The sequence below is a fragment of the Sorex fumeus genome, unplaced genomic scaffold (genome assembly GCF_029834395.1).
Source record: "Sorex fumeus unplaced genomic scaffold, SorFum_2.1 ptg000122l, whole genome shotgun sequence".
In the NCBI taxonomy this organism is placed as follows: Eukaryota; Metazoa; Chordata; class Mammalia; order Eulipotyphla; family Soricidae; genus Sorex; species Sorex fumeus.
In genome coordinates this window covers 7,205,893-7,230,166 of record NW_026606179.1, presented here as the reverse complement: position 1 = coordinate 7,230,166, position 24,274 = coordinate 7,205,893, and the positions used below count along the sequence as shown (strand labels likewise).

The 24,274-nt window shown below is 45.1% G+C and overlaps 1 protein-coding gene across 2 annotated transcripts; it reads left to right on the top strand.

Annotated features, from left to right (window-relative positions):
* The first annotated feature begins 3,507 nt into the window (after positions 1-3,507).
* On the top strand, positions 3,508-22,298 carry ZNF8 (zinc finger protein 8). Of its 2 annotated transcripts, XM_056136369.1 has the most exons (4): positions 3,858-4,069; positions 16,685-16,811; positions 17,112-17,207; positions 19,310-22,298. In XM_056136369.1, exons 1-4 carry the CDS (start codon positions 4,004-4,006, stop codon positions 20,695-20,697), a joined length of 1,677 nt encoding a protein of 558 aa, XP_055992344.1. In that variant the 5' UTR covers positions 3,858-4,003; the 3' UTR covers positions 20,698-22,298. The 2 variants fall into 2 exon arrangements, with proteins under 2 accessions (XP_055992345.1, XP_055992344.1); XM_056136370.1 differs by lacking the exons at positions 16,685-16,811; positions 17,112-17,207 and having other exon boundaries at positions 3,508-4,069.
* Positions 22,299-24,274: the final 1,976 nt, after the last annotated feature.

Here is a 24,274-nt window from a genome sequence, read left to right as displayed (position 1 = left end):
AATATTCAGGAAGTTCATTGGGCCCTCCTGGCAGTTGTCTTTGAACCAGGGTTGTTTTCAACATGAGACCCCAAAGATACAGGGCTGGTTGGGCCAGCCTGGGATTCCATGACCACCCACTGGTGCTAGGAGGTGCCCAAAGCCATACCCAGTGGTGCTTAGTGAACTATATGGTGCCAGGGATCAAAATAGGGTGAGCCACATACAGAATATGTTCTTTAACCCCTATCTCTCTCCAGCCCTTATAGATTTCTTAATTTAGATCTGGCTGACATCCATACTCAAAGAAGATTCAGTTACATGAGAATGTGCTATAGAGAGAGAAACTATGATACTAGCAATTTTAATAAGAACATGATTGAACTGAAGGGATAATACAGCAAGTAAGGCCCTTGCTCTGCATGTAGTATATGGTCTGATCTCCAGCACCCGCAGAAGTGACCCTTGAGCACTACTGGTTTGGCCTAAACCATACTCCAAAAAAACTTGATTAGAAAGGAAGAAAATGTAGGGATGTTTTGTGTGTTTGGTGCTAGGAATCAAACCCAGGGTCCACACATGGAAGGCACATGACCTTCCACTGAGCCACTTCACTAACACTAAAATTTTAAAGTTGAATTATTTTTTGAGAGCTATAGTTACCTCTGACTTTGTGCTCAGGCATCATTCCTGGCACCGCTCAGGGGAACGTGTAATAGTGGTAATAGGCCTCCTTCATCAAACATGCACTTATCCCGTTTGTTATATCTCTGACCTCTGAAATAGTATTATGCTGGGAACAAAGGATTTAGATAGGGAGGATGAAGAAAAATGCTAAATGTACAGAAAAACTGGAACCAGGGGCCAGAAAATAGTGCCAGCTAGTGTAAAAGCCATTAAGGCAGATACTGTTACTACTCTCTATCTCTGCTTGTCTTCCTTGAGGAAACAATCCTGAGATAAGCCCATAATATAGATATTTGTCCCTATAGATAGACTGAGGAGTTCGGATGTGTGTAAGTTTAGCCTGATTAGATTGGGGTAGCTAGGCACCAGACCAAATAGTGTTGTTCTCCTGTGATTCCTGCTCAAAGCAAATACCATCTGTGAAGGACAGCTGGGCTCTCAATCCATGGAGCTGTCACCCCCGAATCCATACTTTCCTCTTACTGTCTTGCTTCTTAGTCCTCTCAGGGTCTCTGCTTTGATCCTGTCTACTCGGGCTGTTCCCAGCAGTATTATCAGGTTATCAGATTCCCAGCGGGTAGAGCACTTGCTGCACCCAGCCAACCCGAAGTATTATCATGGAAATTATTGGTAGACTCGGAATGTTTTAAGGATAGTTGAACTCTAGGTTGACTAACCTGAACTGGTTTCAAAATTTAGTAGATGAAAACACAACCAGGAATCAGAGCAATAGTACAGCAGGTAGGGCATTTGCCTTGCATGCTGCCAACCCGGGTTTGATCCCCGCCATCCTGTAGGGTCCCCCGACCAACATCAGTAGTAATTCTTGAGTGCAAGGCCAGGAGTAACCACTGAGCATCCCAGGTATGACCCAAAATGCCAAAAAAAAAAATAATTAGGAAATAAAGAAAACACAACTAAATACAGTGTATACATAAAACATAACAACCGCATGGGCCTGGACAATGATTCAGTGATTTTAAGTACTGCTTTCCCAGCATCTGTTCACAAATTCCTATATTTTCTGCCACCCGCATGCATTGAGCATGGTCCCAGCAGCTCTGCTATCTGGGGTGCCTAAAGGTATGTAATTACTTCAGCAGGATTGCAAGTCCTAGTGAACACTAAGTCTGAGAGAGTACAGCAGATGTCTCACCCACAGCACACACCATAACCAAGGTTCATGGACCAGGACTGAGTACTTTATGGATCGGGACCAACCTTGAGTAACACTCCCTGCACTGTCGTGACAACCAGAGGACAATAATGGTAACAAAGGGAAGAGAAAGGCAAAGTCACAGCCAAATAACAATGTGTGCTAACATGGATAGTTAAGGTGGTCAGAGTCAGACTGAAGCCACAGTACAGCAGGTAGAGCACTTGCTGCACCCAGCCAACCAAGGTTCGATCCTGAGCACCCACCAGGAGTGATCCCAGAGCACAAAGCCAAGAGTCAGGCCTGAGTTCCACCACGTGAGACCCAGAACCCAAAAATTCAAAAAGAAGAGCAAATATAAGAGTGGGAGCAAAAAAGAAAAAAGAAGGAGTCCAAGTGATAGTGCAGCAGGTAGGGCGTTTGCCTTGCACAGGCCGACCTGGGTCCTATCCCCGGTATTCCATATGGTCCCCAAGCACCGCCAGGAGTAATCCTTCTGAGTACAGAGCCAGAAGTAATTCCTGAGCATTGCTGGCTGTGACCCAAAAAGGAAAAAACAAAAAACAAAAAGAAGGAAAAAAGTCTAATAGTGGAGCTGGAGGACGGGGAGACAGCCCTTTCCACTCTCTGGGGCTTGCCGCTAAGATACTTGGAAATTTTGTTGGGCTCCCAGTAGAGTGAAAATTTGTGTTCCTGGGAGCCAGAGAGAGGATACGGGGTTAAGGCACTTGTCATGCATAACTGAGTTAGATCCCTTAAACCTGGGTTTCATACAAGCAAAGCAAGACTTCTTTCAAATAAACTTTAATTTTTTTTTAATTGGGGATGGAGGTGTTGGGAGACACCAGGTGGTATTCCTGGCACTGTGTACAGGAATGATTCCTGGTGGTGCCTGAGATGCCATATATGGTGCCAGGATCAAACCCCATTTGACACTTGCAAAGCAAGCAGCCTCTGCATTCTGACCCTAAAGCTTTTAAAGCTTTTTTTTTTCCTTTTTGGGTCACACCCAGCAATGCACAGGGGTTACTCTGGCTCATGCACTCAGGAATTACTCCTGGAGGTGATCAAGGGACCATATGGGATGCTGGGAATTGAACCCGGGTTGGCCGCATGCAGGGCAAACGCCCTACCCACTATGCTATCGCTCCAGCCACCTCTGGGCCTAAGGCTTTTAAACGGATCTCCAGAAATCACAGAAGTCACACCACAAAGTGAACATGCCAAACAGTAAAATTGAACATGAACAGTTTTCAGAAGACCTGGGAGTCCCTTTCGAAGCTTTAAATCTTTCAAATGTTTATGTAATTTTGATCACAGAAGTTTTATCTTGAGGCCCTGGGGATAGTTGAGGCTATGATGTTGGGGGCTGCCCCCAGTTCTGTACTGGGAGGGAAAGGAAATGATATCAAGTTGGCCTGAAAGACGCAAGCTTCTGAACCCCTGAGCTGTCTGACATACTTTGGCAGTTTGCGCTGCAAACAGCATAAAGGCGTGGGGAGGGGAGGTCCCAAACCTGGGCATAGCAAGCCCTAGTCTGAGCGGTTCTCCACCGTGCCTGCAGTCACTGCGGCAGGGCACAAGGGCAATTACAGGTGGCAGGACAATTACTGCTGTTCACTGCTCATCGTTCAGAAAGTCGTTCACTACCTACCATTCAGGCCGAACTGAGGTCAGCCTGTGGTCACCGGCGTCATCCATACGGGTGGGATTGGATCGCTGCCCGCCATCCTGCCGGGAGAACACGGACACCAGCCAGACACTGCCTGTCACACAGGAAGGACCGCGAACACTGCCGTGCCTTCAGTAGGCAGGCTAGGAGCAAACCTCCCCTAGAGCATCCGCCTGGCAGAGCCAGGAGCTGAAGTGCTCCATTAAGCCGCGGCAGGAGAGCCTTGACACTGACCGACAGGATGGAGCGGCTAACACTATCCATTGGCTAGAGGAGGAAACGCCCACAGCCAAAGCCAGAAGATTTCTATTGGTCAAAGTCTGGGCGAGAAATGGCTCCCATTGGTCGGACGCCGTGGTGCAGCGCGCCGCCTTTTGGGAAATGTAGTTTCAGTGTTGCCGGTGCGGCCGCCATTGTCCTGCAGGCGACGATTCGGGCGACTCCTGTGGCTGGGTTGGCTGTCGAGTTTGGAGTTTCCCAGGTCATTGTCCTCGACCGGCCGGTCCAGTATGGACTCCGAGGAGGAAGCTGCAGGATTAGAGTTGGCCACAGGGCCGCCGCCGCAACGGCCACAGGTAACAATACACCTTCACAAAAATAGTTACGATGGGCGCGGGCCCGGCCGAGAGTGTCCGTCAGACTCTGAGGCTTCCCGGTAGCCACGCCTGGCGAGGAGACGGAGGCACGTCCTTTCAGCTGTTCTCACCGTGGAGATGGGCCCGGCCGGGCGCAGCAGTCAGGGTTCGTCCTCTGGTCCGCGGGCCCGGAGTTCGATGCTCCGCCCCCTCGGGCGCAGGCCGGGGAGTTTCGGGTGGTACTGGGGCCCGCGGCGCGGGTGCGGGGTTGTAGGGGACCGCGCGGATGACTGCGGCGCGTGTGAGGCCGTCGCGGTGGCGCCGGGGTGCTGAGCTGGGCGGGTGTTTTCGAAATGGCCCCCGCTGCTCGCGTCTGTGCCCGGCCGCCTTCTCGGCCCGCGAGGCCCCTGCCGACGGCCAGCCTTCTTTACTCGACCGGAACCTCCGAGGCGGCCAGCTGGCCAGGTTAAGTGCAGATTGTTGCAGGCTGGATGTAAATGCGAGCACACTTGGTGTGCGTTTGTTGTTCCGGGGGTGAGCAGTGAGGAGGAAAACACAGGCTGGACTTGGTGAAAGCAGGAAAAACGGAAATAGGGGAGAGGAGACCCTCTGACAAAATGGAGTCCAATTCCGAATACAGGGGAAAGTGGGACTGTGTGAGGGGGCAGGGATAAGAGTAAATCTGGTGAACTGACCGTTTCTTTTTTTTTAAACATCACTATTAGAGCGGTAACCTACTTTACAGTGTTAATGTTTGTGTTTCGTTCGGTATTCAAACTTACAGCTACTCTCCCACGACGTAAGTGCCAGACTGCACTCTGTTCTGTCACTGCTACCTCACCCCTCTGCCTAATCCCCTTCTGACCATACCACCTACTGTTCTCAAGAGTACAAGGGTTTATTTACATTGGCCTTTGTCCATTCCTTCTTTTTGTTTTTTATAAGCCACATAGGAATGAGATCAACTGGCATTTGTGTCATAAATTAGACTTACCTTCATGACACCATCTAGGATCAATCCAAGTTGTAGCAAGAAGAAATTATTTTTTTCTTACAGCTGAGTAGTAGTCAGTTATGTGTATATTTAATTTCTTACTTTCTTTTTTAATTTGGGGAACACACCTGGTGATGCTCTAGGTTTACTCCTAGTTCTGCACTCAGGAATTATTCCTGGTGGTGCGCAGCGGCCATATGAGATGCCAGTGGGAGAACCCCAGTCAGCTGTGTGCAGGACACACTACCCACTGTCTCATCCCTCTCCAGCCTGCCTCCTTTGTCTTAGTTAACGCTCCATACTTCTGAAATTATCTTTTGGGTTGTCAGTTCTGTTTCATTGGTCTGAAAGTCTTATTCCAATACCATATAGTTCTATAGTGTAATTTAAAGTCTGGAGTTATTGTACCTCTCCTCCTCCTTATAATTTTGTTGACTATTTGTAAGGAGAGTTAAGATCCATACACTTTCTGTAGTATTTGTTCTGTGTCCTTGAAGAATGCCCCTAAAATTTTGATAGGAATTACATTGAATCTGTATAATGCTTGAAGAGGCAGTCACTTTATTTTTATTTATTTTTTATTGAATCAGTGTGAGATAGTTACAAAGCTTTCATGTTTGAGTTTCTGTCATACAGTGATTGAACACCCATCCCTCCACCAGTGCACATTTTCCACTACCAATGTCCCCAGTATACCCCCCCTTCTACCTCTATGGCAGACAATTTCCCCCATACTCTCTCTCTACTTTTGGGCATTATCGTTTGCAATATAGATACTGAGAGGCTATCACGTTTGGTCCTTTATCTACTTTCAGCACACATCTCTCATCCCGAATGGTCCCTCCAACCATTATTGACTTAGTGATCCCTTCTCTATTCCAGCTGCCTTCTCCCCCGACCTCATGAGGCAGGCTACCAACCATGGAGCAATATGCCTGGCCCTGTCTCTACTATTGTTGGATGTCAGTCTCATTTTATATTCCACTAATGAATGCAGTCATTCTAGTCTGTCCTTCTCTTTCTGACTCATTTCACTTAGCATGATACTCTCCATGACCATCCACTTATAAGCAAATTTCATGACTTCATCTTTCCTTACAGCTGCATAGAATTCCATTGTGTAGAATAGCAGAGTTTCTTTAACCAGTCGTCCGTTCTTAGGAACTCAGGTTGTTTCCAGATTCTGGCTATTGTGAACAGTGCTGCAATAAACATACAGGTGCAGATGTCATTTCTACTGTGCTTTTTTGTACCCTCGGGATATATTCCCTGAAGTGGTATTGCTGGGTCATATGGAAGCTCAATTTCTAGTTTTTGAAGGAATGCCCATATTGTTTTCCTAAAAGGCTGAATCAGTCGGAATTCCTACTAACAGTGAAAGACAGTCCCTTTCTCTCCACTCGCGCCAGCACTGGTTTTTCTTGTTCTTTTTGGTGTGTACCAGTCTCTGTGGTGTGAGATAATACCTCATTGTTTTGATTTGCATCTCCCTGATGATTAGTGGTATAGAGCATTTTTTCATGTGCCTTTTGGCCAGTTTTATTTCTTGGTTTTTGTTTGTTTGTTTTTTGCTTTTTTGGGTCACACTTGGCGATGTACAGGGGTTACTCCTGGCTCATGCACTCAGGAATTACTCCTGGCAGTACTCTGGGGACCATATAGGATTCTGGAAATCAAATCCGGGTTGGCTGTGTGCAAGGCAAATGCCCTACCTGCTGTCACTCCAGCCCCTGTATTTCTTTTTTGCGGAAGCATCTGTTCATTTTCTCTCCCCATATTTTGGATGGGGTTGGAGGGGTTTTTTTGGGTTTTTTTGGTTTTTTGGTTTTTATTTGCTTTTTGGGTCACACCTGGTGATGCATAGGGGTTACTCCTGGCTCTGCACTCAGGAGTTACTCCTGCGGTGCTCAGGGGACCATATGGGATGCTGGGAATCGAACCCAGGTCGGCCGCGTGCAGAGCAAACGCCCTACCCGCTGTGCTATCTCTCCAGCGCCGGGGTTGGAGGTTTTTTTCTTGTACAATTCTTCTAATGTCTTGTATATCCTGGGTATTAACCCCTTATCAGATGTGTATTGGGTAAATATTCTTTCCCATTCCAGTGGGCTCTCTGTATTTTGGTCACTGTTTCCTTTGAGGTGCAGAAGTTTCTTAGTTTATTGAAGTCCCATTTGTTTCTTTCCACTTGCTTGATCGGAGGTGTTTCATCCTCAAAGATGCTTTTAGCTTCAATGTCATGGAGGGTTCGGAGGCAGCCACTTTAACAATTCTTCTGGGGCTGGAGAAATAGTATAGCAGGTAAGAAACTTGCATTGCATGTGGCTGACCCAGGTTATTCTTTTCCTGCCTGGCACCCACAATGGTACTCTGAGACATATTGATAATAACCATTGTTATCAGTGATCCCTGAGCACAGAGCCAGGAGAAAATTCTGAGTACAGGTGGATATGCTACACACACACACACACACACACACACACACACACACACACTTATCATAATAGCTATTTAATTCTTCCAATTCATGAACATGGAATATTTTTAATTTCCTGGTGTGTTTTATTTGTATTTTTTATTTTGTTTGGAGGCAGTGCATGGTGACTACTCTAGACTCATTGCTCAGTGTCACTTCTGGTGCTCATGGGACCAGAGCAGGGTGTCAGGGAACAAACCCAGGCTATTTGTGTGTGTGTGTGTGTGTGTGTGTGTGTGTGTATGTTTTGGGTCACACCCTACAATGCTTAGGGTTACTCATGTTTCTGCATTCAGAAATTACTCCTGGCAGTGCTCTGGAGGCCATGTGGCAAACCCAGGTTTTTGGGTGCAGAGCATGTGCAACAGTTCTCTTTAGTTTTCTCTCTGGTCCTGTTTTCTTGATTTCTCTGTGATTTATTTTTTATTGCTTTGTTTTCTTTTCTTTTGTTTCATTTTTTCAATTCTCAGGGTTTACTACTGGCTCTGCACTCAGGAATCAGTCCTTGCGGTGCTCAGGAGACCATATGGAATGCCAATGATCAAACCTGGGTGGGCCCTGTGCAAGGCAAACATCCTAAGCACTATACTCTCTTCTCTGGAGTAGCTTTATAAATGGGAGGAAGCTTTGGGTGTGGACATGATCGGAGCTTCTGAAAGTGCAGGGAGGTGGGGGGAGGTAGCCCATACTAACCCCTGAGAAAGCCTGGAGATTCCAGTCACAAAGCCCACATACCTTAATTTTCAGCAGATTATATCTTATTGTGGTCCTTCTTGAGATGGTGGAGTCAAGTGGTGATTTTGGATCGTGGAAACAAGTGGCTGCCATGGGCTCAGTTTGGTCTGGGGCATGGCTGTGGTTTTGGATTGTGGGAGCAAGTAGCTGTGGGGATTCTGCCTGGACTGGCACCAGGCAAACCTATCCCCCTCTGATTTACCCTGGTCTGTTCAGCCTCTTGTAGGTTCAAGATTAAATGTGACTTTTAATCTCTTGAGATTTATTTATGGGTCTCTGAAGCATGCTCAGGGATGTGGTGCAAGCGGTATGACTGGGGCCATTCTCGTATAAAGCATTCACTCCAGCGCTTTGAACTATCTTCCCAGTTCATCTTTTTTTAATTTCTTGGGATATGATGTCTAACCAGATTCTTGCTAAAGCAGGCCAGATGTATCAGATACTATGTAGAGGACTGTGAGTGACAAAGACTTCAAAAAATAATGTGAGTGATTCTGGTTAAACCAACTTGACAGTAATTTACTAAATTTGGGGAGTGCATTATGGACATAAAGGAGGCCAGGGAGATAGCTCAAATGGTAGAACAGAAGCCTAATGTGTGCCAAGCCCTGAATTGAATTCCTACTATTACATTCAGTTCATCCATACACTACAGGGTGTTGCCCTTATTTATTTATTTAATTTTTTTTTGGCTTTTTGGGTCACACCCAGTGATGCTCAGAGGTTAACTCATGCATTCAGGAATTATTCCTGGCAGTGCTTAGGGTACCATATAGGATACTGGGGATCAAATCCAGATCAGGTTTATATGGGATGCTGGGGATCAAACCCAGGTCAGCTTCATGCAAATACCCGTTTTACTCAACTGTCGCTCGGGCCCCTCCCTAATTATTAAAATGGACAGAGAGCCAGAGAGATATTACAGCACGTAAGCACTTGCCTTGCATGCAGCCAACCTGGGTTCAACCCCCAGCATCCCATATGGTCCCCTGAGCATTGCCAGGTATGACCCCTCAAAAAAAAAAAATTAAAATGGACACAGAAATTCAAAGATTAAGGCCTAGTTGAAGAGATACTCAGAGGAACCTGGTAATTTGGTCAAGAGAGAATGTTTTTCAGTAGTGATAGAGAATTAGTAGAAGGTGTATTAGTCTGTTGCATAAGAAATAACTAAAAACTTAGAACAGCAATAAATATTATTGCACAGTTTCTGATGATAGGAATCCTAGAATGACTTTGCTGGTTGTTCTGCTTGAATTTAGCAGGTTGCAGTCAGCATATTACCTTGGGAACTTGGAATGTAGCTCAGTGGTAGAGCACATGTTTCACATGTTTGTATTCCTGGGTTCTGTCCCTGGCACTGAAAAAAATGAGGAGGTTGGACTGTTACTGAGAATTCACTGTAGCTGGAGGATCTACCTCCTGGATGGCTTATTCTTGTGACAGATGGCAGGAGGCTTCAATTTCTTCTCAGGGCAAATGATCTAGGAGAGAACCAAGTGGAAGCCATAGGGTAAATTATTTAGGCAAAACACTGTGGACGCCATTACAATCAATGCCTTTTATGAATTGGATTCACACTATGATATTTCTAAAGTCTCTATCACAAGTAACACAAGTCAACTCTGTTAAGGATAGGAGACGATACTATGCAAAGGCTGAACATCTTTTGTTGGCCATTATGGAAGCCACTATGAAGTACAGAGCTCAAAGGCTAGTGTATCAGCGTTCATATGAATGCTGTAACAGGTAACCGCCCTTGTTGACGTAAAACCATAAAATTTATTTTAACAGTTTCACTTGCCTTAAAACAAGAGGTGCGGGGGCCCTCGGAGCCATCTTTCCTATTAAGACTGCTGGGGAAAATATGTTTCTTTCTCAGGCTATTAGAGCTGTATTCCTTGTATTCCTTGCTTCATGACCCTTTATCTGACTTCAAAGCCAGTAACATAACATCTTGTTTTGTTTTTTTTTTCAACTTCTATCTTTATTTATTTATTTATTTTTAATTTTTATTAGTGAAACACCATGAGGTACAGTTGTAGACTTACAAATTTTTGTGCTTGGGTTTCAGTTATAAATGATCAAATACCCATCTCTCCACCAGTACCAATTTTCCACCACCATGGGTCCCAGTATCCCTCCCACCCCCATCCCCTCCATCCCACCCTGCCTCTGTGGCAGGGCATTCCCTTTTGTTCTTTCTCTCCTTTTGGGTGTTATGGTTTGCAAAAGAGGCATTGAGTGGCAATCATGTTTGGTCTATAGTCTACTTTCAGCATGCTTCTCCCATCCTGGGACAATCCTCCCAACACCCTTTATTTGGTGCTCCCTTCTCTATCTGAGCTCCTTTTTCCCCTAGCATGTGTGGCTGGCCTCCAAGCCATGGAGCAAAATTCCTGGTACTAATCTCGGCCACTCTTGGGTGTTAGTCTCCTATTTTTTATAACATCTTGTTTTTGTAATTACATTGCCTTCTGTAAGTAAATCTCCGATTTTCTCTTTAAAGTACCATTTGGGGTCGAGGAAATGCCTTTGGGGGGGGGGGGGCGGGTCACATCCAGTGATGCTCAGGGGTTACTCCTGGGTCTGCACTCAGGAATTACTGCCGGCGGTGCTTGGGAGACCCTATGGGACATATGAAATGCTGGGGATTGAACCTGGGTTGGCCTCATGAAAGGCAAACGCCCAACTGACTATACTATCGCTCCAGTCCCAAGTCAGGGAAATGTCTTAAGCATGTGATAGTTCCTGGATTTAATCTTCAGTATGGTATGGTCCCTATGAGAATAAGTAACAGAAAAGGACATTTGCATTAGTAGGTAGGGGCCAAGTGGATAGTCCAAGTAAGTTCTCATCTTAAAATTCTTAATCTTATCCACAGGGTACTTTTTTAACATTTATGTAAAAATTATAGGTTGTAGAAATTAAAACTGGGATGTTTGGGGATGGTGGGTTAGGCCACACCAACAGGGCTCAGGGCTTGTTCCTGGTTCTCTGCTCAGGGATCACTCCAGGCATTGTTTAGGGGATTCTGTGTGGTGCCAGGAATCAAACCCAGGTCAGCCATATTCAAGGCAACCACTTTACCTCACGTACTCTCTCTATTCTAGAATTAAGATATCTTTTTGTTTTGTTCTGTTCTTTGTTTTGCGTTTACACCTAACATTGCTCACAGCTTGCTTACTCTTGATTCTGTACTCAGGGATCACTCATATCACTCATGATGGAACTCGGAATCCATATGGGTTACCAAGGCACAAACTCAGGTTGACCACACGAAAGGCAAGCACCCTACCCCTGTACTACTTCTCCAGCTCCTGGGATTTTTTTAAATTTTTTTTATTATTTTGAAATTTTTATTCTTTTATGGTTTGGGGCCACATCCAGCAGTATTCAGAGCTTACTCCTGACTCTGAGCTCAGGGATCACTCCTGGCAGGGTCAGGGGACCATATGAGGTGCCAAGAATCAAACCTGGTTCAAATGCATGTAAGACAAACACCCTGCCCTACTATTGTTCCAGCCCATATATGTTATATATATATATATATATATATATATACACATATATACATACACATACACATGCATACATATATACATATATATATATATATATTTTAACTTTGATTTACAGTACTATTAATGATAGAGTTTCATGCAAACTGTGTTCCAGCACCACACTCTCCAGTAGTGTATCTGCCTTAGGGAGTATTTTTATAGCCACTTCATTCAATCATAGCCCCCTGGAGTAATCATTTGTAGATAGGAAACAGGAAACATACTAGAGGTAAGTACTTGCTCTATACTTCTTGAGAGGAAAGTGAAGAACCAAGGTTCTAATCCAGAAGTATCTACCTTTAGACCATAGCCAAAGCCAGAAGGGTATTTATTAGATTATAGAAATTGATAAATGTTAACACTGTACTGTAGCACTGGCCTCCCATTGTTTATTGATTTGCTCGAGTGCGCCCAATAATGTCTCCATTGTGAGACTTCTTGTTACTGTGTTTGGCATATTGAATACGTCATGGGTATCTTGCCGGGCTTTGCCATGTGGGCGAGATACTCTCGGCAGCTTGCCGGGCTCTCCAAGAGGGGCGGAGGAATCGAACCCAGCTAGGCCAAGCTGGCCACGCACCAGGCAGATGCCCTACCGCTGTGCTGTCGCATTTAAAAAAAAAAAAGCTAAAAATATAAACTTAAAAAAAACTGGTGCCACAGACAGCAGTGGAAAATTGATGCTTTTCATGATGTGAAAAGATTCAGACAAGGGCAAAGAGGCAGTGTCAAAAGAGATAAATATGAAACATCCTCAAACTATAATTGCTTTTTTTTTTTAGGAGTACTGCTGTTTATTCAGCCACTGATTAGCTGATTGAATTGGGCATGAACTCCACCTTAATTTTATTTATTTATTTATTTATTTTTATATTTATTTATTGAATCACTGTGGGAAAAGTTACTAAGCTTTCAGGTTTAAGTCTCGGTCATACAATGATCAAACACCTTTCCCTTCACCAGTGCTCATTTTTCACCACCAAGAACCCCAGTATACCACCCCTCCCACCCCTCCAAATGCCTGTGAGGCAGATGATTTCTACTTAACTCTTCTCTACATTGATTGCATTCATTATTTCGACAAAAGATGCACCATTATTGTTTAGAATTTTCCCCCAAACAATCAGAATTGCTGAAAAGGCATTGTGAAATATTTTGTTTGCTATAGCTGGTTATGAGAATCATATAATGTCACTCGGCCATGATTTGGATTCCTGCAAAGAGCCAGATAATTACGAGATTGGTTTCTGTGTGTCTGGTGTTATGGCCGTGCCAGAGAGCCGCTTGTGGGGGGTAACTCGTGACCTCGGTAGGGCATGAAGGATGTGCTGGTACCATCCCCCTTCCTATGAGACTGCAGTTGCCCCGTCACTGTCGGCTCGTACCTGGCTTTCCTATAAGCTCTGAGGTGGCGGCCACCTTGCTGCCAGGGGGGGAAAAAGGTGGAAGAGAGCAACACCCTTTCCCTCCCGGGGAGGCATGGCGCCATAGTTTAATGCATGGTCCATTCACTTTTCTTCTGCAAGCTGCTGGGCTCTGGACTAGCTGCTTTTGCCTCTGGAGCCATGGCCATGCCGGAGAGCCACTTGTGGGGGGCATCTCATGACCTCAGTAGGGCGTGAAGGACAAGCCGGTACCGTCCTCTTCCCAGGAGACTGCAGTTACCCCATCACCGCCGGCTTATACCTGACTTTCCAATACTCTCTGAGGTGATGGCCACCTTGCTTCCAGGGGTGGGAAAGGCGGAAGGGAGCAACACCTTTCCCTCCTGGGGAGGCATGGCGCCATAGTTTAACGCATGGTCCATTCACTTTTCTGCCGCAAGCTGCCGGGCTCTGGATTAAGTCCTTTTGCCTCTGGAGCCATGGCCGTGCCAGAGAGCCGCTTGTGGGGGGCAATTTGTGACTTCAGTAGGGCATGAAGGATGAGCCGGTACCGCTCCCCTTCCCATGAGACTGCAGTTGCCCTGTCACCACCGGCTCATATCTGGCTTTGCAATAAGCTCTGAGCTGGCGGCCACCTTGTATGCAGTCCAGATGCATTTCTGCCAAAAGCCACTGGGTTTCAAGATTTGTTTCTGAGTCTCCATTATCATGGCTATTAATCAGCTTGATCAGGAGCCAGAGAGGCCATTTGTAGGCGGCGACTCAGGGTCTCATTGGGATGGAAAGAAAGGGTCGGCTCCACCCCCATGTGGTGAGGCCCCGTGTGTCTCGTCACTGCAGGCCTAAACCTGACTGTCCAGTGGCCTCTGGAGGATGGCGGTCACTAGGCCGCCAGGGGGAACAGGCCAAGGCACGAAACTTATTCCCACCTAGAGTGGCCCAGCGCCAGTAACCTACTGCAGGAACAGGGCGCATTTCTGCCAAAAGTCGCTGGGTTCCGAGATTCGTTTCTGAGACTCAGAGATCATGGCCATTAAGCAGTTCAATCAGGTACCAGAGAGACCATGCCTCCAATTATATAGCTGAGCCGAAGTGGTTTGTGGGTGTGTTTCCCACATACCTACCTTTTGGCCATTTACTTTCTTGGTAAGCTTTGCCCCAAGTTTTTGGGGTCTGGCCAAAGGCACAGCAGCAATTCTGGGGTATCTAAAAGTCTGACATTGCCATCAGGCTGCTGATGCACTCACCTCACAGGTACAGATTGACCTGCTGGCGGCACCATACCCCCGTGTAATTGCTTTTTATGAAGAGTGAATAACTTGGCATTTTTATGCAGAGAGTGAAGTTTAGTAATAGTATCCTTTGCCACTCCCTGCAACACATACACCTCATCTGGGTTTTGATTTTGACTTAGTAATGTAAAGAAATAATTACATTCTAATAAAAATCAGGTTTCATATGTTTATTGGTAGGGTTGGGAGGTTTTTGTGTGTTTTTGTTTTGTATTTAACAGGGCAAGTTAGTTAAAAAATGTTTTTTACTTGATTATCTAGTTTTTAAGTTTCTCCTGAGATTGGCGTACCTGATCACCTTGGACGTGTATTTTTTTTTCTTTTTGGGTCTCACACAGGGGTTATTCCTGGCTCTACACTCAGGAATTATTCCTGGCAGTGCTCAGGGGACCGTATGGGATGCTGGGAGGCAAACGACCTACCCACTGTGCTATCACTCTGGTCCCAGGACCTGTATTTTCTTGTATTTAATTTGTTCTGATTCCCAGTTGTCCATGCAGACAGGATATAAATTTCCTATTAATGCCTGCATTATCATTCATAGATTGAGTACCCCTTAGTGTTTTGCTTTTCTTTTGAATAGAGACTACACCTAGCAATATTGAGTCACAAAGGCCACACCCAGAAATGCTCAGAGAGCCATGTGGTAGCAGGCATCAAATTTGGCGCCTCACATGCAAGACAGATATGTGTTATGGGGCTTAAGAGATACTACAGCGATTGGGTGCTTGCCTTGCACTCAGCCAACTCAGGTTTGACCCCTGGCACCCCTTGTAATTCTCCAAACCCCACCAAGAGTGATCCCTGACTGCAGAGCTAGGAGTAGCTCCTGAGCAGTGCCAAGTAAGACTCAAAAACAAACCCCCCCAAAAATGAAAAGAAATACATTTGCTCTATCACTGTACCATGTCCCCAGTCCCCATTATAGGTTCTTGTTTGTTTGTTTGTTTGTTTTGGGGTCACACCTGGTGATATGATGGTGCTCAAGGGATCAGATAAGATGCAAGGGATTGAACCCGGGTTGGTGGTGTACAAGGCAAAAGCCCTACCCACTGTACGCTCTAGCCCCCACTTATAGATTCTAAGTTGATCCATTTCATTTACTTTTATCAGGTGAGTTTCTGATTTCAACTTTTCAGGAGCATGATGAGCCCTGAATATTTTTATCAGACCCTTTCAAATCTGAGTATTATTAACTGTTATGGCTTAAAAAACAGTTCTCTAATTTGGTGGCTTAAAGCAATAATTTAGGGGGCCAGAGCAATAGTAAAGGTAAAGGTAAAGGCCCTCCCGTTGTCCATTGATTTGCTCGAGCGGGCCCAGTAACGTCTCCATTGGAGACTTTGTTGTTACTGTGTTTGGCTTATCGAATACGTCACGGGGAGCTTGCCAGGCTCTGCCGTGCGGGCGAGATACTCTCGGTAGCTTGCCGGGCTCTCCGAGAGGGGCAGAGGAATCGAACTCGGGTCGGCCATGTTGGCTGCATGCAAGGCAAATGCCCTACCGCTGTGCTATCGCTCCAGCCATAGTACAGTTGATAAAGCATTTGCCTTGCACGTGGCTGCCCTGGGTTTGTTTTGTTTTTGCTGTTTGGGTCACACCCAGCAATGCACAGGGGTTACTCCTGGCTCTGCACTCAGGTGTTACTCCTGCGGTGCTGGGGGACCATATGGGATGCTGGGAGTTGAACCCGAAATGGCCATGTGCAAGGCAAATGCCCTACCCGCTGTGCTATCACTCCAGCCCCCAACTGCTGTCCTGGGTTTGAAATCCGGCATCCATAGGGTCCCCTGAGCACCACAAGAACTGATTCCTAAATGCCAAGCCAGGAGTTACCCCTGAGCATTGCTTGGTGGATGTGGACCCAAAACCCTTCCCAACCCCCCAGATTTTTTTTAGCTCATAGACTGCATGCTAGTGGTTTTGACCAGTCTGTTTCAGCACCATCATCTGATCAGTTGTAGGTGAGCCTTGATTGGCTTTGTTATCTTACCTTGGTGCTCTCATTTGTCCACACTCCACAGGCCATATCTGCATGTATATCAAGGAAGGTACCCAGTGAGATGACATTCACATCACTAACCTATTCTCAGTTCTCTTGCTCGTCTTTCCTTTTCCTTCTCCTGCGAGTACTAATGAGATGATTGAGCTAATGGAGATATGTGTATTTCAGGAGCTAGTCACCTTTCAGGATGTGGCTGTGGACTTTACCCAGGAAGAGTGGGGACATCTGGGCCCTGCCCAGAGGACTCTGTACCGTGATGTGATGCTGGAAACCTTTGGGCACCTGCTTTCTGTGGGTAAGGCTTCCTTTCTGGCTGACTGACAGATACCTAGAGTCAATGATTCCCCATGGGTTATAAGTCATATGGCATCAGATATGAATTCTTGACGTTAGGTCCCTTGAAACCTTAGATTCTCATTTCCCGTGGAATACACAGGCTGGGGTGATAGGAAGGTTACCTGATCTTTTTCTGTTCCAACGCAAAATTTTGACTTTCTAAAGCATCCCTATGTCTTAATGGGCAGAAGTAGGAACTGGATCCTGGACTGGTTCTTTCTCTCTGTAGATCCTCATGTCCTGTTCTTTCCATTTCAAGGGCCTGTTCTTCCCAAACCTGAAGTCATCTCACAGCTGGAACAAGGGGCTGAGCTATGGGTGATGGAGAGAGGAATTGCGCAGGACCATTATCCAGGTGAGAACATTTCTAGTGGGAATCCTTAATGGGAATAGCCAAAGAGGTGACTGCATATAAGCCACTTTGAAAAGGTGGTGTGACAGTGTCCATCACCTGTAGATCCAGTGATTATCATAAAAGAACAAAACGAAATTGGCAAAAGGACAGGGCTGGAGTGATAGCACAGCAGGTAGGGCATTTGCCTTGCACGTGGCCCAGTTTCAATACCCAGCATCCCATATGGTCCCCTGAGGACCACCAGGAGTAATTCCTGAGTGCAGAGCCAGGAGAAACCCCTGTGCATCACTGGGTGTGACCCAGAAAGAAAAAAAAAAAAAAGGAAATGGCAAATCCCAGTGTAAACCAGGTGTAAGTTTCCCAGAGTACTTTCTTAGTAGTCACATTGGATACCCTTAAGTCTCATGTTGGAGACTTTTAAATAAAAGCTGGAACTGGAAAGAATGTAAATTCCAAAAGGAACAATGCCATGCTAATTAAGTTGTTCCAGCAGCCATATGAAATAAATACACTTTACTTCACTGTGCTATAAGGATAGAGAAAGCATGTGTTTCCTTTGCTTCCTTGAGGGGCATTTCTTACTCCGGAAGATTGTAGAATTTGGTGTTTGTCCTCCAAAGATTCCTGAAGACATGAGTGCGCCTCCACTTTATTATATTGCATAGCAAACTTAGATTTCTGAAAACTGAGCTCTTCTATCTTCCAACTAAGCCTTACGACCTGTTCTGATCAGTATCTGCCTCCACTGCTCCTCAGGGTAGGGCTTTTCATCTGTCAGGGTCATTGCTTTATCTCCATTTACTGTTAAAGGTAGTAAATATTTTAGGTGTTGCAAGAAACATGAGTATCTATATCTGTTTTTGCAAATGTATTTGTTTTCTGGGCCAGAGAGGTAATACAGTAGGTAGGACACTCGCCTTGCACATGGCCAGCTCAGTTCCCATCATCCCATATGGTCCCCAGATCACTGCCAGGAATAATTCCTGAGCATCTCCAGGTATGGCCAAAACAAACACAAATATATTTGTTTTCTGCTATGACTATATAGCAAATTAGTACTACCTTAGCAACTTAAAACAACATATATTTTAAATATTTCTTACTACCAGTCTAACCAGAGTGGTTTCTCCTCTGAATCTTACAAAGTCAGAGTCAAGATATCATTCAGGGGTTTGGGTTGAGGGACTATCAGAGGCTGGAGAACATTCTCTATTCAGTTCTGTTAGGCTGTAGGCAAGGATTCAGCTCCATGCATTCATAGGACTAAGGTTTCTATTTATTTACATTCTGTTAGCCAAGACTGTTCTCTACCTCAGTTGTGTTTCACATTTAGTCTCCTCTGCTTCCTTTTCCTCTTAAACACTGGGGTAACTTTGGATTCACCTGAATAATTCAGCACATCTCCCTATTTTAAGATTTAAGGTAGTAGAATGAATAGCTATTATGTCACCTGTCAAGTCTCTTTGTGTTGACTGACTCACTGGTTGACAGTCAGGGCAATAACTCTGCCAGTCTCACATTTGGAGCTGAGGTTTGCCTGCCAGTTTATGTCCTGAAGCAGGTAATTATGAAATTTTGGTTGAGGGGTCAGGGCGGTAGTACAGTGAGTAGGCCACTTAACTTGGCATGCACCCAATCTGTGTTGTATCCCTGGCATCCCTGAGCACTGCCAGTAGTAACCCTTTATGTTTTCCAGAAAGGCTGGATCAGTCAACATTCCCATCAGCATTACCCAGTTTTTTAAAACCAAAATGTTTGTTTGTTTTGGGTCACATCTGGTATTGCTCATGGGTTACTCCTGGCTTTGCATGCAATGATCACTCCTGGTGGGGCTCAATGACTATATGTGATACTAGAGATCAAACCCTTGTCAGCCGCTTGCAATGCAAGCACCCTTTCCTTTATACTGTCACAATGGTCCTAAAACCAAAATTTTTGTTGAATGAATTAGTAAGGCTGTATATTTGAATGGGACCCTTGGCAGAATCTGTATTTGTCTAGTGGTATACGGACAGATAGGTAGGACTTATATCTAAGGTTTGGGGATCTTTCCCTCTCTTGCTTTCCTATTGCCTCCTCAGAGTTCTTTGGTTTTATTTCAGGCTGGGAGCTTAGACCTGAGAATAGAACGTCACCCAAGGAGCAGGACTTTCCTGAGGAGAAGTCATCCCATATCTTGAATGCTCCCTATTCTGCCACACTGGAGATAGAATGGGAAGGTAAAAACCATATAAAGAAGCCCAAGTTGGACCAGGATGATTTGAAGCAATTGGAATTTGGTTCCAAGGATGCACCAGTCAAAGATCGAGACTGTGAAAGTCTCCAATTTGAGGATAACTGTGTCCCAAATTCAGATCCATTACTGGAGATTTCTAGGCAAAAATACTTCACTACTGATGACTCGCAGGTTACAAATCTGGGCCTTAATTCAAGTTTAGGCATTGAGCAGACAGCCTCCTTAGAAAAACAGCCTTGTGACATCAGCAACTATGGCAAAGATTCCAGTCCGGCCATTCAGGCTACAGAACTTACCCGAAGCCAAGTACAAAATAAACCCTACAAGTGTACAGACTGTGGGAAGTCATTTAACCATAATGCACACCTCACAGTGCATAAAAGGATCCACACTGGAGAGAGACCTTACATGTGCAAAGAGTGTGGCAAAGCCTTCAGCCAAAACTCCTCCCTGGTTCAGCATGAGCGAATCCACACAGGAGATAAGCCCTATAAATGTGCTGAATGTGGGAAGTCTTTCTGTCATAGTACGCACCTCACTGTCCATCGGCGAATTCACACTGGAGAGAAGCCCTATGAATGTCAGGATTGTGGGAGGGCTTTCAACCAGAATTCCTCCCTCGGCAGACACAAACGCACACACACTGGAGAGAAGCCATACACCTGCAGTGTGTGTGGGAAGTCTTTTTCTCGAACCACTTGCCTATTCCTGCATCTGAGGACTCACACAGAAGAGAGACCCTACGAGTGTAACCACTGTGGGAAGGGCTTCCGGCACAGCTCCTCCCTGACCCAGCATCAGCGAAAGCATGCTGGGGAGAAACCCTATGAGTGTCGCCAGAGACTATTCTTTAAGCAGACTTCAGCTCTAATGAAGCAGGAGTGGGCAGAAGCACTAGGCTGCAACTCCACATTGAGTCCAGAAGAGAGTGCTTCCCGTAGTGACAGGCCCTTTAAGTGTAATCAGTGTGGAAAGTGTTTTATTCAGAGTTCTCATCTTATCCGACACCAGATAACTCACACCAGGGAGGAGCCCCATGGACGAAACAGGCACCGTAGCTCACAGCTCAGTCGGCAGGCACGCTCAGGAGAGAATGCTGGGGGCGGAACAAAGGCAGGTCAACCTGCAGGCAGGGCACTTGCCTTGTTTGACATCCATGAGATTATGCAAGAGAAAAACCCAGTGCACGTTATTGGGATTGAAGAGCCTTCTGTGGGTGCTTCAGTGTTAGTTAACATCAGCGAATCCTCATAGGGGAGAAACTACAGATGACTTTTGAACCCTGGTTACAAAAATGTGGTAAGTCCACATAGTATTTTCACAGGTAGAGGGACAGAATAAAAATGCCGAAGGTAACCCCTGGTTTCTTAAGGAAAAGAAGTTTCCCAAACACCAGAGATAGGTGGTTCTCAAATCTGCTCCCTGAAAGCATAAATGTTTTTTCTTGAGTTCCTCTGTTACCAAGAAATGAATTCATGCATAATGTAACCTATCTATATGTGAATGTCAAGAATATATATATGTATGTATATATATCTATACACACATGCATATATATACATAAATATATATATAGCCTGTTTTATAAAGAATAATGAAAACAAAGGTAATTGGTGATAGGGTAACATGTACTAAGTTAGTGGGATATCTTGTAATGTCACTGCGTGGGGATATTATACTTAGAGACCTGGGCATTGCTTATTGCTTTCTGTCTCATTCATGGGATATAGGATTGACTCCTGAATTTTGTGAGGGGCATTGTGAGTTTTCAAAATTGATGATTGCAAAATTTTAGAATAAAATGCCATAACACTGGAAAATTGGGTGTAATATTCTAAGCATGCCAGGATTAAATTGTGTTTATATGTGAGGTTGACTTAAGAATTCAAGTCATATGTTGCAAACAGGTTATTACCTATGTATATACAGACCCCAGTGGCTCCAGTTCTGAATTTACAGTCACTGGAGCACACTTCACTGACGGCCACATGTCCTTTCACTTTTTTTTTTGGTAGGGTTAGGGGCCATGCGTAGCTGTGCTCAAGAGTAGATAGTGCTCAGAGGATCATATTTAGTGACCAAACTGGGGCCAACAGTGTACAAGGCAAGCACCTTACCCACTGTAGTATCTCTCTGGCCCTCCCCCAGACTTCTCCAAAATCAGATGATAAAAAAGTTCATGTGAAATTCCATGATATATTGTTTGATTTTAACAAATGCTAGTTGATATCTCACATCAATCCCAGAAATCATGCCTTTTCATCATGGTTATGAATGATCTCTAAAATGCAGTACCTGGCGCTGGAACAATAGTACAGCGGGTAGGGTGTTTGCCTTGCACGCGGCCGACCCGGGTTCGGTTCCCAGCATTCCATAAGATCCCCCGAGCACCACCAGGAGTAATTCCTGAGTACATGAGCAAGGAGTCACCCCTGTGCATCGTCAGGTGTGACCCCAAAAGCAAAAAAATAAATATAAATAAATAAAATTTAAAAATAAAATAAAGTGCAGTACCTTTAAGTATTTTTAAAGCACTTAAGTTTATTTATATTTGAGCTAGGATCATCTGCTTGTAATACAAGCTCTTTAGCTCCTGTGCTACCTCTCTAGCTCATGCTTTGCAGTGCCAAGGATCTACTGCTGAGTTATATCCCCATTTTTATTGGTATAAAACAACTTTATGACTGAGATATGATATTTGGTATCTCATAGCACATGGGCTATAAAAACCAAAGAGGTGAGCCATGGAGATGTTCAAAGGGCTAAAGCACGTGTTTTGCATGTATGAGCTCTTGGATCAGTCTCTAACACACATGGGCCAGAGAGAATGCAAAAAGTAAGGTGCTTGCCTTGCATGCAGCTAACTCAGATTCAATCTCTGACATTGCATGTGGTCTCCTAAAGTGGGAAGTGGGGGGCTGGAGAGATAGCACAGTGGGTAGGGCATTTGCCTTGCACGCAGCCAACCCGGGTTCGATTCCCAGCATCCCACATAGTCCCCTGAGCGCCGCCAGGAGTAACTTCTGAGTGCAGAGCCAGGAGTAACCCCTGTGCATCGCCAGGTGTGACCCAAAAAGCAAAAAAATAAATAAAGTGGGAAGTGGGGTGGGCCCCACCCCACTTCCCAAAAAACTTGATTTACATGTGACAGCATTGACTGTGACCCTGGTTTGATTTCATGACACCATATTTGATCACCTGAGCATTTCCAAGGGTCACTCCGGAATACAGAGCCAGGAATAGCCCCTCAGCACTGCTGGGTGTATCCTAAAAATTTGTATTCAAAAAGTGATTCCAGCACCAGGGCTGGAGAAATACCATAGAAGGCAGAGTGCTTAATTGACTTGAATGCAGTTGACCGGGTTCTTTTCCAGTACCACATATGGTCCCCTAAGCCTCACCAGGAGTGATCCCAAGCACTATAGGATGTTGCTTAAAATATAAAAAGTGATGCAGCTATAGCTACCAGACTCCCACTTTCTTGAGGGGTCGGCCACACCCAGCAGTGCTTAGGGGTTACTCCCACCTTCCTTAGGGAGCTACACAGTGCCATGGAGTGAATCCAGGGTGCCTGCAGGCCAAGCACTCAAGCCCTTACACTGTGCCATCTCCCTGACCCCTGCAAAGCCCTCATTTGTTGCTCAGGAGGCAGGGGACAGGATGGAGGGAGGGGTGCGGAATCCTCTAGGGGTTCTTGACCACCCTGGCCAGGAAGGACCAAGGATACAGTGCTGTGCTGGGATTACCCTGGCCACCAAAGTGCTTGGGCTCTTCCAGGGCCACACCCGATGATGCTGTGGGACCCATGGACTGGGTATCAAACTGCGTCAGCCACACACAGGGCATCCCTATACTACCTTCTCAGCCCCCTAAGCCCTGCATATGATCATCAACCATGTGGTGTAGCCTCTAGGGTGATTCAGCTTACTGGTGCCCTCTGGGAAGGGGCAACCAAGGCTGTTCTGGAAGCTGAGCCTGGGATTAGTTGTACCTTCTACCTTGGCCCCCAAAATAGCAGATTGTGAATGGTCACATTTTCACAATGCTCATGAAACTAGCTGGCAATAAGCAGCTCGCTGCTAGCACTCATCTCCATCTTACAGGCAGTGAAGAATTTGGCAAAGTTCCCATTTTCCTTTTCAGTTCATCCTTCCTTTGCATAATTTCCTACAATAAACTAGGGTAAATATGGTTTATTTATAAAAGTAACCGTGTATGAAAGTATAAAATTTATTTAAAATTCAATTTCTTAGATTTTTTTCACCATCCAGAGATGGTGATTATCATAAAGAACTAAGAATGTTTTAATTTTTCTGGGTCTGAGCAATAGTACAGTAAATAGTGTGCTTGCCTTGCATGGAGCTGACTGTGGTTCTGTCACCAGCATTCCTTATGGTCCCCTAAGCCTGCCAGGAATGATCACTGAGCATTGTTGGATGTCGCCCAGAGTCCCTCCCCAAAAAACCAAAAAGAACTTTTTGTTTTTTCTTACATTTTTTTCTTAAAAATACGCATATATATTTACATAAAATATACTAAATTGTATTGTGGGGGGAAGGGTGTAGAATCCTCTAGGATTCCACATAAATGTACATATATATATATCCATATATACATATCCATACATGTATAGTTATATGGTTATCTTGGATTTAGAAAAGTTATGATCCCTTCTTAGTTCTCTTGTAACCCATGCTTTTTACAATAACAGAATTTTTCTATGACAGTGAATTTCATATAACTCTAAAACTTTCAGTATTGTAGCAATATACCCTCCATCCAGCCTTGACTTTTATCTAAAAGGAGTTAGTTCCTAATGGGAGTATAAATT

Coding starts and splice junctions, on each gene's coding strand:
- ZNF8 (XM_056136369.1), top strand. CDS start 4,004: ATGGACTCCGAGGAGGAAGCTGCAGGATTAGAGTTGGCCACAGGGCCG. Junction 4,070..16,684: donor CGCCGCCGCAACGGCCACAG/GTAACAATACAC, acceptor TGTGTATTTCAG/GAGCTAGTCACCTTTCAGGA. Junction 16,812..17,111: donor TGGGCACCTGCTTTCTGTGG/GTAAGGCTTCCT, acceptor TTCCATTTCAAG/GGCCTGTTCTTCCCAAACCT.